We start from the raw sequence: 15295 nt of genomic DNA on the forward strand, positions 1-15295 counted from the left end.
GATTTTCGATGTATGTTGGATTCAGAGCCGCGAGCCAGAGCAGATACGAATACAACATCGTTACATTTCACCTCTTTCAACATCCATAATCCTATCCGTATCTATGGGACTCTCAAATCCCCTTCCCTCAATGTTTCCCACAGACTGGAATGGAACATTCCCAACCTCCTTGTTCACTGTGTACCGGAGTTGACTGTACTTCGAGACGAACACTAGCTTACTCTTGGGACATTATGGCCATGAGTCTTTCCCCAAAGGACATGAGCTCCTTGTCTTTCCCCGCTTGTCCGATCACCGTCACGCCGAAGGGCAGTTTGTTCCCATTTGCGTTCTCCCACCAACCCACCGGCACGCTGACGGCGGCCAGGTCCAGCAGATTGACGAAGTTGGTGAACCTCCCCATCGCCTTGTTCCGCACCATGGGCTCTTCCTCCAGCTGGGTGACCGTGAAGTGGTCCACGGTGCTTGGGACAATGAGAACGTCGACGTGCTCCCGGAACTGGATCTCGGCCTGCCGTTTGTGCCGCGCGAGGGTGAAAATGTCCTCGTACGCGCGCTCCGCGCTGAAGCGGTTATCCATGGCTTGCTGGAATGTCGCCTGGATGGCCGGATGCAAGGAGCCGAGTCCATGTGCCTTGATGTACGGGTCGAAGGCAAGAAGGCGCTGGGAGACGATCGACGAGTCATACAACATCTGATTCGCCAAGGCGAAGGGCATATAATCGAATCCTTCTGCCTCCGTGCACCATTTTCTGTGATCCCTTAGAGCTGTGCATAAGTTTTGGAACAGTCTGGCATAGGCCGGTGATAGGTTGCGCAGGAGATCATCTGGTGGAATGGCAAACCGCACTGGATCCTTCCAAGGACCCCAAGTGGGCAGCTCTCGGCGGGCGAATACGTCTCGCTCATCAAATGCCCTTATCACCTGCCAGACCTCCTCGACATCGCCCACCGTTCTGGCCATCACACAGACGCAATCGATATTCTTGCACGCTGGAAACAAGCCTTCGGTGCTGATGGTCCCTAGCGTGGGTTTCAGACCTACGACTCCATTGAGAGCCGCGGGGACCCTTGTACTGCCCCCCGTGTCCGTGCAGACCGTAAAGGAGACCAATGACGCAGCGACGCTCACAGCAGATCCCGACGAGCTTCCGCCCGAGATGTAATCTGCATCAAAGATGCAGCGAGGGGCGCCGTAAGGGGAGCGTACGCCTGCTAGACCCGTCGCAAACTGGTCGAGGTTGGTTTTGCCTACGATGATTCCCCCAGCTGCGAGGATTCTTGAGATCACTGGTGCCGTCTGCGTGGCAATATATGTGAACGTCTGACAGGCTAGCGTCGTCGGGAGGCTACTGATGTCGATCGAATCTTTCACTGAGAACGGAACCCCGAACAGCGGCGGAAGAGGCAGATCGGAGCGATAATACTTGTCCACCAGTTCCTCCGCGCGGTTCAGTGCTTCCGATTGGGGAATCAGGTAGATCCAGACGGCCGGATCGTGATCATGGTAGGAGGATATTTTTTCGTACACCTGCCGAACGACGTCGACCGGTGAGAGCCTCCGGGCGGCATAATCTGCACGGAGGTCAACGACGTTGAGGCTCGGTATATTTCGAGCAAACGATGAGCTCATTCTGTGAAAGGTAGACAGGGGCAGCCGTTGATCCTCAATGGAAAGATTGATTGGCGTTATGATATCCGGTCACCAAGAGAGGGAGCAGCTTTGACAACTTATTGGCACAGTCAACCCGGTGAAGTACAGCTGCGGTGTAACTCAGCGCCTCATCCGCCATGCCAGCCCTGCAAAATATAATATCCATATCGTCGTCTTATCAATGCAGGTTGTTGGAATCATGGCTGCTGGTAGAATCGTGTCGGGAACAATCCGATGCCTGACCTCCTGGACGTCCCCTCATATTTCGGCCGCCACCCGATGATACTACACTCGGAAATCTTGAGTCGGGGGTAAACATCAAACTAACCCCAAGGGAGTCTAGATAACCTGGTCTTGCCTGGTCAACCTGGTGAAACCCCCGACCCCGAATCGCCGAGCAGTTTTGCCAGGCCTCGGCGAGCTTGATGTCATGATCGAGTACAGGTTGCAGATACATTTCCCACCGAATTTGGCTGTCAGTCCCGCTGCTTTCAGAGGGTTTCTTTCCCTATGGCCTAATACGGCCAGGCGCTACATGTAGTACATAGGTCAGCAAAGATGAAAACGGTAAGTTATTTAGTGGCACCCCTGCGGATCAAGTTACTCGAAGTCGTGGGAAACATACGACAGAATATATAGAAGATCATAGGGACGATCATAAACCAAAGCCGATCGAGAGAATACGCTAGAGGCCTTGGTATCTGCCAACACAACCAAGAAGAAGAGGTTGGGTTGGGTATCGACATAATTTGTGACGGACTGTGCTTCCGCATGGTGGCGATGGTAGCCTTCTACGCTAGCACTAGTAGTAGAGTGGTCGCGGTGGCGCCACTCTCGATGCAAACCACCTTTTTTGGCGGTATAGTCGAAGTCTTCAGGCCAAAACTGGGGGTGGACAACACGGCCAGTAAAGGCATTTAGGCTTGGAACTACTGGTGATAAAGCTTGCTCGTAATCATAATACCCGGTCCCGAGAACGAGGAATTTCGTGCCCACTCGTTCAACTCGAGTATGCGAGATCACCGTTAGCTCTCACGTCTGCGATTTGGTCGACCAATTCGCGCTCTGAACGCGACTGTTGAACTGAATATCGCCATGGATCTCCTTAGCAGCTACCGATGTTCCCAGATAATCCAGAATCGATTTTGCGTTGGCAATAGGATGGCCCCTTGACCACGGTCGCCACGAGAATCCAAAGGTAAACAAGTCTAAGTCGGAACGCAGCCCCGGATATTTGAAAAAGTCTTATATACCTCCGATCCCTTTGCGAGCCTCGGAAATGGTATACCTTGTACCAGGAAGCTCGGTTCAGAGGCGGTAGGCGGGATTGATACCCGAGATGCCTGCACTAACAATCACTACTTCAGAGACATTACCGCTGGTACCAGGTTCTCAGCGTCCAGCGCGTCAGACATGGCGTTCGAATTGCAAATATGTTCAGGCCAAGTTAAAGTGTGCAGCGTTTAGAATTTCGAGTCCGGAATTGTTGTTGATGACCCTTAAATACCTTTGAAAATTGCCTGATGTCACTAAACATTTGGAAAACATGGCACATCTATCGGCCATGATATCCTGTGCAAATCTAGGTAGTATTAGAAGTCCAGTGTCCGCCCTGACCGCAAGAGCGAACCTTGGAGAACGTATGGTGGGATGGCAGCCCACCGTTCACGCCTCGCCCGTCCGACATCAGGCGGGACGAGATGTCTACACGCGATGGGCCGCCGTCGGCGACCTCATGCTCGCGATTCGGGAATCCACGGTAACCAAGGCGAGTATAGGCGGCATATCCCCCCGTCGAGCTGGAGACGGCGCGATTGAGACACCCGCGGTTCGATGAAATAGGTTAAAAGGGGTCAGTTTTCTTTCGTGATGCCCCGCCGCCGCCCGCATGGGCCCGCACATGATTGCGGACTATATTCAAGGTGCGTAGAATACCTGGGCAACATCGGACTCATATCTGTACCATGGTAGTGCATGAATGACAAGGCGGCTTCCTTAGTCTCTTTTCCCCGTCAGTTGAAGGGTAGATGGCTTCTATAAGTACCATGAGCTCCGCCTGTCAACGTCAATCGAGGTGATTTTCCATACGGATAGTTCTCCATAAGACACAACCAGGCTTGAAGAAACGAGCCAGACATCCAAGCGATGTCAGGTGGTTTCTAACATCTACAGCCTGCAGAATCGTATTGACAGATTCCTCAAATCGCGGTTTTCACAGCCCTATTTCCAAGGCGACAGTTCTCATCTCGTCTCCATAGGCAATGACTGGAATACCCGAAAAAATAGACGTTCACTGCCATTACATACCGTCAGTCTATCGTCAAGAGTGTGAGGCAAATAGCCATGGTGGCTTTGACGGAATCCCCTTCTTCCCGGTAGGCTCTTTAATTCCCTCTCATTGTCGTTTGGATCGTTCCTGATTTAACATTACAGGCATGGGACATTGAGGCTCATCTACGGTTGGCTAACCAGCTGAACATCACCAAGTCATATCTATCCATCTCATCGCCAGGAGTTCACCTCGTGCCAAACGACAACGAGCTTGCACGGAGATTGTGTCGAGAGTGCAATAAAGAGGGTGCCGATGCGAAGAGACGCTTCCCCAAACGATTTGGGTTCTGGGCATCGCTTCCGCTACCCGACGTGAATGGCAGCCTTCACGAACTCACGTACGCCTTTGACGAGTTGCAAGCGGACGGGGTTGCGGTAATGACCAATAGTCACGGATTCTATCTAGGTCACCGCGACTTCGAACCGGTGTGGGCCGAGCTCGATCGTCGACACGCTATCGTCTTTGTGCACCCGACGACTAGCTGTGTTCGAGAATATACGGCCGACGGTGCAGTAGAAAGTCGGAAGGCCATGCCGCTTTCACATTTCCCAAGCCCTATCTTTGAGTTCTTCTTCGACACTGCCAGAGCCGTGATAAACTTATTCTACTCGGGGACGGTTACTCGCTATCCGAATATCACCTATATCATTCCTCACGCCGGGGGTTGTCTACCACCCTTGATAGAAAGATTCTCGGTCTCCGCGCGTGCGATGAAGATATCGGTGGATAGCGCGATCACTCCGGCCTTTGTCAAGGAGAAATTGAAGTCAAATTTCTACTTCGACATGGCTGGGACCGTTTGGCCCGATCAACTACCTAATCTTCTTTCCTTCATTGACAAGAAACAGGTGCTCTACGGAAGCGACTATCCTTTTACTTCAGCAGAGCACGTCAAAATACTGGCGGAGAATATGGAACGGTTCCTGCCTGGTGTCTTCACAACTATGGACGAGAGGGAAATGGCTTACAAGAAGAACGCCGAGAGGCTTATTTCCTGTGACCGGCGTGAGGCTGCTCGTGGTGCCACAGCTTCTAACATTTGAATAACAACAACCCGTCGTGGTCCTATTGGCGGCGTTTTAAATTCGTGGCAGCCCCTTGCAAGTAGTGATAAACAAGGATCGGTGTCGTCCACGAGGCTACCTACCCTGGCTATTGAAGTTGTTGTTGTCTGAAGAACTTCACCTTGTATACCTCGCCTTATGTTTGCAGTCACTCTTTTCACTGGTTTCATAGCCATTATTGTTGAACTAGCCGAATAGGCAAGATCTGGACTCTTGGCACTGCAGCAGCGTTTTCTGTCACAGATCAAGCACAGATAGAACTTCTCTTCCTTCTCAATCAGTCAATCAATTCATGGGCCCCAGATTGGTCCAATGGCTATCAAGGTCTCGCCTCTCCTGAGGTTCCCAATACTGAGTCAGAGAACTGGGGTCCATCCAGGATCTGGCAGCCCATCTCCCCGCCTCCCCACCCTTCCCACCTCCCGCCTTCCCGCCTTCCCCCCTTCCCGCTTTCGGTTTCTCCACTAGACACTTTATGAGCTGGACTCTTCTACTCCTGTCGTGAATCACGGTCCATTAGAAATGCAAATCCCAAAACCAGCACGAGTCAAACATGCTGCTCATGACCACTTTTGACACATGCATACACATACCGGCACCATGGTCTCTACGCGCAGAAGGTCGACAGTCACCACCAAGGATGGAATCACATGGTACTACGAACAGGAGGGATCAGGTCCTCATGTTGTCTTGATCCCAGATGGACTAGGCGAATGTCAGATGATGGACAAACCAATGTCTCTCATAGCTGCTGAAGGTTTCACTGTGACGACGTTCGACATGCCTGGAATGTCAAGATCATTTAATGCGCCGCCTGAAACGTACCAGGATGTTACAGCCCAAAAGCTGGCCACCATGGTGATCGGTCTGATGGACCAGTTAGACATTCAATATGCCTCCTTTTGGGGCTGCAGCTCGGGCGCGTTGGCTGTTCTGGCGCTATGTGCTGACTATCCGCAACGGGTTCGCAATGGATTACCACATGAAGCGCCGACGTGGCTCATGAACCATATCGCCGATCTTCAGTCTCAAGACGCCGACTCCATCGCGGCAACTATGGCCCTTCACTCCAAGGCCGCCTCCGGGAACGAAGCGGCATGGGATGCGCTTGGTGACGAGGTGCACGAGAGGCTTCGCAAAAACTATCCTCGCTGGGCGCATGGCTACATCACCAAGCTGACTCAGTCCGCACCCATCAGTGACGAGGACTTACACAAGAGACCGATAGACTGGACCGTGGGCGCGGGTACTCCAACTTGGCAGTTCTTCAACAATGTCGTTACCGCAACTAAAGCGGGCATCCCCATCAAGACTCTTCCGGGAAACCATTTTCCCTACGTCTCACATCCCGAAGGCATGGCTAAGCATCTTGTCGAGACGACTCGAAAGTATCTATAGTGGAAGAAATCTACGTCGGTCAGCGTAGAGTGAGGAAGGATGAGGTTGACAAGTCAAGTTCACAGTTAGCCTGAATCTGATTCAACGCGCTTTACTGCCGACTTGACATCATCTTCCGAAGCATCAAGGTCAAAGCACACTGTACCTTGGTGCAACGTCTCTCAGGGGAAACAGTAGCCACTCAAAACTGGGATAGGGATACAACTTCATGAATCATGCGTGGTCACGCGATAAATGAGAGTGGTATCTAATCTACTGAGACGCCTAGTCTTGAACAAAATGTCTCCTTGTTGCGTGGTTACATACATGTACTCAAAGTTGTCGTGCCTCAACAGACCTTGCAAGATAGGCACACTCAAGAGACTGTATATAAAGGGGGGAATCCACGGATGAACCCATGTGACTGTGTAAGTCTCAACTGTGATCCGATCCGTCTGTAGAGATTACACTAGACTCTGCTGCTGATGTATCAAAACCATTAGAAGAAAGCTATTCGGTTGCCCTGCCACCGGTGCCTGCTGAGTGTGGGTGTCAGAGCTCTCCTCTCACGCGGAACGACGCTTGTTGGGTATACACTTTCCCTAGGCTTCTGGCTTCTCTTCTAGTTTGTGCAGTACCAGAGCTTCGCCTTTGCCTTGGCCGAGAAGATGAGGAGCGTCGAGTCTAACCGGAACTTGACTGTGACAAAATTGTTGGTCTGGATGGTATCATCTCGCTGCTCTCGAGAAAAACTTACCTCGTCAATTTGTCATCACAGCTTCGGGAAAGCGCCGCAGCAACAATTGCCGGCACTGAGATCGATTAGTCTCTGCCAGTTTTGTCGCAAACAGTGAGGTCGCCACGGCATCAGAAGACTCACCTCCAAATGACAATGTGACTAGATAGAGAAGCTTGTATGCGTCCGCGAAGACATATTTGGCCGCTGTTGCTGCGGCCGCGAGAACACCTGGAGTGACGCCTTCGATCGATTCTAAGGCAGTGGGGGAGCCGGAGATGAAAGCGGCTGAGGCTCAAGTTAATTACTCCTGCTCCCAACGGTCTAGATTGCAGCTCAGATGCCTACCGATGAATGCCTCAACTTGAGATTTGGGTAGTCCTGCAGCAATTACGGCAGCCGCCAATTCCGGAGCCAGATTGGCGGCCGTTTTGTTTCGAATGATTGAGCCAAATAGGGCAATGGCTATTGCCCCGCCCGTGGCTCGGGAAGTGCCCATCAAGCTGTGTCATGATTAGCTTGAGTCATTAATACACGCGTAACAAGCCGCTGATTACCCTGTTGCTATACCGATGTCACCGTCTGCGGCTCCAAATTGTAATTCCAGAATCCCGACCAGGCATGTCGCACCCACGAAAGCGGCGGAAAACGCGAACAGAACGACCGCTCGCGCAGGTGTGTACGGGGTTACCGATGAGACAGTTGCCATGAAAGCCGCCATCAGTGCGGTCATGGCAGTGAACTGAAACCTCGTGTGTTTGAATCTACTCCACGAATATCCTCCTAGAGCGGAACCGACTACGTGATGGTTTCTCAGTTGCCACAAAGTTTTGACAGGTTAGGCATAACTTACCAGTGCTCGGACAGCCCCATGCCAGACTATACCATCCCACCGTTTGGGGAACGGTCGTGAACAACTGTTGAACCTCTTTAAACAGCGTTAGTGCTACGTTGCTAACAGATAGCGCTGCACCTCAGACTCACCCTGTGGCCAAAAAACTGGAAGACCGATCAACTGTGTAAGTGGACGCTGTCAGATCTAGGGAGCTCGCAGGAGTCAAAGCACACCTACCAGCATGCCCGAGGCAAAAGAAATAAACAAAGGCATGCAGAATCCCCTAATATTCTTGAAGATCTGGGGTGGGAATAGCTTTGCGACTGTGTTGGGACCGTAAGCCTCCCACAGTGGCAAGGCCACAAGGCAACAGATGGCTAAAGACGTCATATTAGCGGTCATTCACCCTTCTTTTATGGCTGGATCTCGCGTACCTCCCAGTACCAGAGGAGTCAAGACCTGTGCACTCTTCCAGGAATAAGGGTTATTCCCCCAAGAGACCCCAAGCAGAAAGACGGTCAAGCCACCGCCAAAAAGAAAGAGGCCCACAAAATCGATTTCTTTGAATTGCTGCCATCGAGTCTTGCCCTCTGGGTGGAGACCAAGAAAGCCCGGGGGCCAATAGAAGACCGCAGAAAGAATTAATGCAATGGAATTGGCCATAATGCCCACGTAAAAGGCCCAACGCCAGTTCATGTGGGCCACGAGGGCGTACGCTGCGAGCGATTCAGTGTCAATTCTCCCTAGCTTGCTTGGTCGCTTTATGCGGATGGAAAGGACTCGGCCATGCATCACATACCTATCACCGAGCCGAAGCAGGATCCAGGGAGTGCTGCGCAGTTCATGGCCGCCAGGGTCTGCCCTCTCCACTTTTTGGGAACGATCTCGCCTGCGCAAGCGAATGCGAGAAGCTGAGCTCCAGCAGCAACACCCTACCAGGTGTCAGTTGTGGCAGTGCGGAAGGTGGTTCGCACCAGCGCACCGTCAGAGTAAATCCAGCAATGATAGCTGAGACTGCTTGTGCTCTAGACTCGACAATTAGCTCTCCACTGAACACGACGGAGGGCAAGACGAAGGACTAACCGACAGGCAACAATACAACCTGGGAAATCTTAGCAGGAACAACGGAATAAAGCTGGATTTTACATGAGACCCACCAACCAAGCCAAACACGTTGCCAGCCAATATAAATTTCCTTCGCCCGAATATATCACTGCACCGACCGGCGATGGTTTGCAGGACCGCCGCCGCCAGTGACCAGGCTGTGGCCCCCCATACGATCTGAGCCGAAGGCCCAATGTCCGCATTGATTGTGAGGAGAATGGCCGATGGAAGCGCAAAAGACAAAATGCATGCCTCGTAGGTAAAGGCAAGAGCCTAATTCCAAGGATCATGTGTCAGAGTTTGCCCCAAAAATGGCCAAGTATACTCACGATGGCGCCGAGCGCCGTGCGCACATCGATCTTACGACCTTCAAACGCAGCCCTCTGGAGCGCGATGTTTTGATTTTGCGGTTTTATTGGCGTGGCGAGCTCGTGGCGAGCTTGATCGTGGTCGACGGACGCGGTCTCAATGTGGTTGCCCTCAGCTTGGACGTATTCTTTGAGGGTTGACATCTGAGCAATACTGCGAGATGGGTTTTAAGGTGATGGAGAACAAGTGATATTTTGAATTGGCGGTCACCAAGCCAGCTGATATCTTACCCTCGCACGAACAGCAGGCTGATGTCCGCGAATATTTATCATTAAATCTCCAAGGCCATGCTGGTCTCGATAGTTTTCCCCCGTCTCTGTCTCGCGACTTCCCCAGGCCCCGCCTGAGAATGCGGGCGAGATGCGGAGGTAACTAACTTCATTTGGAATCGGCTTCACTTAAAGGCTTAGCCTTATCCTACTGTACCTGGTACTCTGTTCTGTGCAATGGTGAGTCTCGCTGAGTAAGCAGCTCTCGATGAGGAAGGATTTATGTAAGGCATGCTTGGACAGAAAGGAGCAGTCTCGTGCTGACAAGTTCCCCTTCCTCTTTATGTCGATGACTAGTCTCGACGCTATCGACTCTGCAGTCGTTTTCAAACCAAGGTGGGTAAGGAGCGTCAACCGAGATCGATAGACTCGCATCTCCGGACTTCTGTGCGGGCAGGCAAGCCCGGGAGAAAATGAACGACATATCAAGTCCTTTCAGCCTTCCGTCTCACCGCCGGCCATGTTACAATCAACTTTCAAACATGTCTGAAGGTTATCCACATGGGTGCAAAGTCAGTGCGTGCACGGATGTGAGCACCATACGAGGGGCCCGCGAAATGCGGGTCAGACGAAAACCTTACCTGAAGCCGGCTTCGTAAGGTTGACCGACAAAGGCCGAGAATCAAACTCGATCTGCCGCGGCTCGAAGTGCTTCTTTTGACCTCAAAACTGCCTTCTATAGAACTGAGCGCTTTGCGACGGAACACAATGCGACCTGGGTCTCGCGCCGCGCCTCTTTTGAGTATCACTGCAGCTCAGAAGGCCATCGGGACTTTCTCCTTCTTCAAAACGTGTGAGAATGCAACGACAGACTTCACCCCATAGCCTGGCAAAGCGACGAACATGCCCTTATTGCTTCAAGGAGTTTGCAAAAAACGACCACTACAATCGCCACCTCCGATCCCACACAAAGGAAAAGCCATTTCGTTGTAATATATGCGGGCATCACTACCCTCGCCGGTAAACAATCGTGAATGATTTTTAAAGCATGGTCGTCGTGGAGATGGCTGACCTGACACAGAGACACTCTGCTACGCCACGTCAAAATCCACGAGAGAGAATCGGACCCACGAAGATGGCGACATGCGTTTGTAAATGATCAAGGTGTCCAGGGTTCTTGCCAACGCCCTTCATATCCAAATGGCCCAAGCTCAGCAAGTGTACCTAATGTCTCAGAAGGGGTGGACTTAGTAGACACCACAACCTCACTCCACATCCACCGAGCCTTTTCCACCACGACCTTCAATCTGAGTACTGATACCGACGGCCCAGCGTCCTCCTCTGTTCGGCCCTCCCAGGAACGCTCGAACCAAGCCATCTCCGGGACTGACGCGGGAAACACTAATGTTGATTTCAGATCTCTTGCTAGCTCGATCTGCTCGGAGGCTACAACAACTCTAGGCACTACGGGACAGAATCCGGAACTGGGGGTCTTCTCTGAAGCTCACCAAAATAGCAGTTGCAGTCCACTGACTAGCGCGAGCGGTTTAGGTGATGCAGACTACTCTCTGGATACTTCGGACTGGCTTTTGGAGAATGAGTTTTTCGAGCTGTTCGACTTTAAAGGCCTCCAATCAGGGCCGCTGGACGGTCAACTTGCAAGGGAGGGCGATGCTTCCCCACATATAAGGGACCTGCGAGATGTGTGGTATGTTCCGGTAGCAAAAAATGACATTGATCTTGGGACGAGTGCGAATGCAACATCATCCAAGCAGGTGACCGATCTTAGGGGCGACATCGATGAGGCCTATCGTGCGGACATGGCAACTACACTGCTGCCTCCTGTCCGCAACGAGCCTCTGCCATCGATTGACCTCTTGGTAAGTGATGTCCCACAGTCAATCAGGTCACACTGTCTCATAAGTCAGCAGAATGTCTGCATCCGTCTCTTTTTTACACGCATAAATGTGATGCTGCCTCTCGTCCATGGTCCGACATTCCGAGCAACTCCAAACAACACCTTATTAGTCCTCTCAATATGCTCGGCCGGGACTTTGACAATGGAATCGGGCAACGCTGCCAAAGTGGGTTGCATGCTTTTCGAACGTGTGAACAAATCGGGCATGACACTCCCTTGGGAAAGAATTGTATCTAGGCAGTTAGAACAGGCGCGCAGTAACCTCAAGGTGGCGGCAATTGGGCAGACGTTTGCTCTTTTATCGGGAGAGCCTGCCCATAGGATGATCGGGAATTCATTTCATGGAGGCATGATCGCCGTAAGTACAGACCGGCGAACACAGAACAGCGGCTGATTCGTTTCCGATCTAGAGCGCCCGGCATTTGAAACTCTTCGATGACACGCCTCCTCTTGACCTTGCTGATGATCTATCCCCAGGAGATCTTGATAGAGCATGGAGAGCTTGGGCGAGTGATGAGGAGATGAAAAGGTAATAATTATTGGACTCGTCGCGGGCATGATTGGATCTGACATGTTCTATCCTCAGATTCGCACTTATCCTGTACATTCAAGACGCCGAATTGGCCGCTTTATTTCACCAAGAGCCCAATTTTCGCCACAACACCCGGCCCCTGCCCACCGCTTCCTCGGCGGAACTATTTGCTGCTCCAACAGCGGCGGCATGGGCGGCTAAATACAGGGCAATGCAAAAGCGAAACGATGGGCGGAACAACCTTCCATCAGAGCACAGGGAACCAGTTTCTGATTCGGAAAGACCTCTGCAAATCGATCATCGTCACCAGCCAGACATGCTCAATGCCTACGCGATCCTTTCTGGCATAGGAGCCTCCATCTGCGAATTTCGACGTTTGGATCTTCTGTCATCGGGCCTAAACAGGAAGCTGGGCGCCGACCTCGTCCAGTGGTATGCTTCTGCCGGAATTTTCTCTCAAGCAAGCGAAGAATCCGGGACCCCATCTGAACTTCCTACCTCCTTAAGGATACTGTGGCACTACACATTCATATCTTTGACAGTCGATCTAAACACTCTCGAAGTGGCCGTTGGGAGAGAAGGCCGCAACAGCATCGTCCCGGATGTCTGCGAATACGTTCGGTCATGGATCTCGACCTTGAGCTCGAAACGGTCTCTTTTTCACGCCCTGTATCTCCAGAACCTGGTCGTCTCGACGAATCTGGGATCCTCTACCGCCATCCATACGGCAAGGATACTGTTTTCCGCCGCTCTTTGCTGGTATTGCTACATCCTCTACCTTCCCTCCACGATAATCGCAACTGAAATGCCGGTTAATTCAACCCCCGACGAGATCATGGAATATTTGACACAGCTTCCTGAATTGCGTCTGTTACGCACTGAAAGCGGCTCCTACAGCCCGGCTTCCAATCTGTGGCACAAAACTATGTCAAGCTTCCAAAAGATCCTGGTGGCATCGCCTGCCGAAGTGAAGGAAAACACTCTATGTATCATCGAATCGGCTCTTCGGGGTCTAGGAACAAGCGGTATATCGAGACGCTTTGCAGATATCATTTACATCTTCATCTCGGGGGAAATAAATAGCTAATGGTTAGTCGCCACCAGGGCGCCTGAATTAGGGGCCCAAGGAACCCAAGATCCTCGTTGCTCGAAATTGAATTAGGGGTTGATCACGATGTCTACCGGCGCGGGTCGACAGCATGACCATACGATGGAATGACTTAAGGGCCACGGACAAAAGAATTGACCAATTCCACGCGACATCTATCCTGTTTGCCAATTTGTCTAGCATTCATGTTGGGAGTCTTCTATTGATGTTCGGCTAGCAACTGTTCACACGGCTCGGGGAAGCCAGATTTTCCCCGAAATGTTTCATGTGGTTGTCATCTCATGGCTTTCCCGACCAGATCTCCAACAGGAAATCGTCCGCTTTCGTCATGCGCAAACCTGGAAGCAGTTGATTCCATTCATCGCTGACGCCAAACCCTCCCTTCAAAGCTGCCTGCAAGACGCCGGCCACTATCTGTTTCGCAAAGGCCACTCTCATTTCCGGGGCGATGGCGGGATGATCGGCTGGGGGCAGCCACGAGGTATTGAAGCTGGCGTCTTTGAGCTGGGCCTTGGGGACTGCCTCGACTTTCATGGAGCCTGCGGCCGGAAGAAGGCTGGGATTAGCGGCAGGCGCGCAAAGGGGATCATCTACCGTACCGCGCACCGATTCTGCCAGCATCAAGAATTCCGAGTTCATGAACGTGTTGCCGCTAATTCCACCTATTTCCGGCCACACGCCTTTATAGTCGATGGCCGCAACGACCACGTTGACCATGTCTTGAACAGTCGTGAGAGTAAGTGGAAAGTCGGCGTCGGCTGGGATGATCGCGCGCCGATGTTCCAAGTCCCACGGAGTACAGAACAGTTGAACGTGCTTGGTGGAGGCGTGGGGAAAGCCCAAGTAATTCAAGAACAGACCTGGCTGGAAGAGGCAGTATTCTAGTACCTAAAGGAACTGTCTTGAGTATCACATTTTTGTTAGTGGTGAGGATTCTTCATACTTTCTTGTCCTTATTGATCTGTTGGAGATATTCGTGTACCAGATCTTTACTTTTATAAAGTGGGTTGCCGCTGTTGCTCCCTCTGTGCCCAATGACCAGGATCAGTAAAGTTTGGTGTCTTGAGCAAAACGACTACACGAAAACTTACAGCGCCCATTCACTGGGTGCAAACCTTCTCACACCCGCCGCTATACTGGCATCCACGAGATTCTTTTGGGCCGTGCCATCTGGGTCGAGGTGGCTCACGATGAAAGAGAGCACCGTATCCACGCCTTGTAGATGTTTGATGAGGCCCGCTTGGTCATTATAGTCGACTTGAGCCGTTTCAACGCCTGGCAGGGTGAGCTTGGAAGCATCCTAGAGGATGCAACGGCGGGTCAGAAAGAATTTCTTGCGCCGAAATAAGAATCCGAGCAGCTTACGGAGCGACTGAATACAATGATCTCATGCGATCCCTTCGCCACTAGCCCATCCAAAACTTCTCGTCCAACATCTGGCTTCGAATCAGTATCAACGCAAAGTGCGTTATGGGATCCAGTGGACTTACTGCCGGTGCCACCAGCCAGCGCGATCCGCACCATCCTGTCGCTTGTGAACCTGTCGTGTTCTGTTAGCCTGGGCGAGCCTTAGGTCCTTGGATGACTTGGTCGAAGTCAGTCGATATAAGGATCTCCATCCGAGCTCCTTGCTTTTGGTACTCAAAAGTTCTACGGTAGGCTTGAATTTCCGCGCCCCGCATACTGCTGCCGTACTCGGTTAATCATTGCTGACCAGTGCAGAAGCGGAAAGTCCCGGTGGGAAGCTAAGCTAATTAGTGTGTGGAGAAATGCCTAATCAAGGGTTCCGAGGGTGGGAAGTTTTCAAAGTTCAGCAGTGAGGGCAAAGGATGACGCTTGATGAGAGTTGGGGGGAGGGGGGGTTGATGGGAAGCAATGATTCCCTCTTGATCTACACTCTAAACGGGAAACACATCATATCACTTTCTTTGTGGTTGAGACAGGGTTGGACGCGCGAATATCCCGAAGAACGTCCAATGACTAAGATCGAGGAGAAGAGCGGCCCAGACTGTCAGCGCTACTAGTTACCTGCATCAATACTGAATGGAAAATGCAAT

The 15295-nt window shown here is 51.8% G+C and overlaps 6 protein-coding genes across 6 annotated transcripts; 3 read left to right on the forward strand and 3 right to left on the reverse strand.

The window, feature by feature from the left end:
• Positions 1–217: 217 nt before the first annotated feature.
• A1O5_03220 (uncharacterized protein) lies at positions 218–1633 on the reverse strand (the record flags this gene model as incomplete). The annotated part of the gene is made up of 1 exon (XM_007743832.1): positions 218–1633. The coding sequence occupies one exon, from the start codon at positions 1631–1633 to the stop codon at positions 218–220; it is 1416 nt and encodes a 471-aa protein (XP_007742022.1).
• Positions 1634–3915: 2282 nt separating this feature from the next.
• A1O5_03221 (uncharacterized protein) lies at positions 3916–5029 on the forward strand (the record flags this gene model as incomplete). Its single annotated transcript, XM_007743833.1, has 2 exons — positions 3916–4029; positions 4088–5029. 2 exons carry the CDS (start codon positions 3916–3918, stop codon positions 5027–5029), a joined length of 1056 nt encoding a protein of 351 aa, XP_007742023.1.
• A 621-nt stretch (positions 5030–5650) lies between these two features.
• Positions 5651–6448, forward strand: A1O5_03222 (uncharacterized protein; the record flags this gene model as incomplete). Its single annotated transcript, XM_007743834.1, has 1 exon — positions 5651–6448. The coding sequence occupies one exon, from the start codon at positions 5651–5653 to the stop codon at positions 6446–6448; it is 798 nt and encodes a 265-aa protein (XP_007742024.1).
• Positions 6449–7029: 581 nt separating this feature from the next.
• On the reverse strand, positions 7030–9614 carry A1O5_03223 (uncharacterized protein; the record flags this gene model as incomplete). Its single annotated transcript, XM_007743835.1, has 13 exons — positions 7030–7126; positions 7185–7239; positions 7308–7451; positions 7512–7666; positions 7721–7961; positions 8017–8091; positions 8148–8178; positions 8236–8375; positions 8433–8714; positions 8798–8930; positions 8981–9042; positions 9156–9375; positions 9432–9614. The coding sequence occupies 13 exons, from the start codon at positions 9612–9614 to the stop codon at positions 7030–7032; spliced, it is 1818 nt and encodes a 605-aa protein (XP_007742025.1).
• A 2832-nt stretch (positions 9615–12446) lies between these two features.
• Positions 12447–13217, forward strand: A1O5_03224 (uncharacterized protein; the record flags this gene model as incomplete). The annotated part of the gene is made up of 1 exon (XM_007743836.1): positions 12447–13217. The coding sequence occupies one exon, from the start codon at positions 12447–12449 to the stop codon at positions 13215–13217; it is 771 nt and encodes a 256-aa protein (XP_007742026.1).
• A 300-nt stretch (positions 13218–13517) lies between these two features.
• A1O5_03225 (uncharacterized protein) lies at positions 13518–14762 on the reverse strand (the record flags this gene model as incomplete). The annotated part of the gene is made up of 5 exons (XM_007743837.1): positions 13518–14126; positions 14182–14263; positions 14330–14538; positions 14604–14674; positions 14729–14762. 5 exons carry the CDS (start codon positions 14760–14762, stop codon positions 13518–13520), a joined length of 1005 nt encoding a protein of 334 aa, XP_007742027.1.
• Positions 14763–15295: the final 533 nt, after the last annotated feature.

Source organism: Cladophialophora psammophila (assembly GCF_000585535.1).
Source record: "Cladophialophora psammophila CBS 110553 chromosome Unknown aczJe-supercont1.4, whole genome shotgun sequence".
NCBI classification, from domain to species: Eukaryota; Fungi; Ascomycota; class Eurotiomycetes; order Chaetothyriales; family Herpotrichiellaceae; genus Cladophialophora; species Cladophialophora psammophila.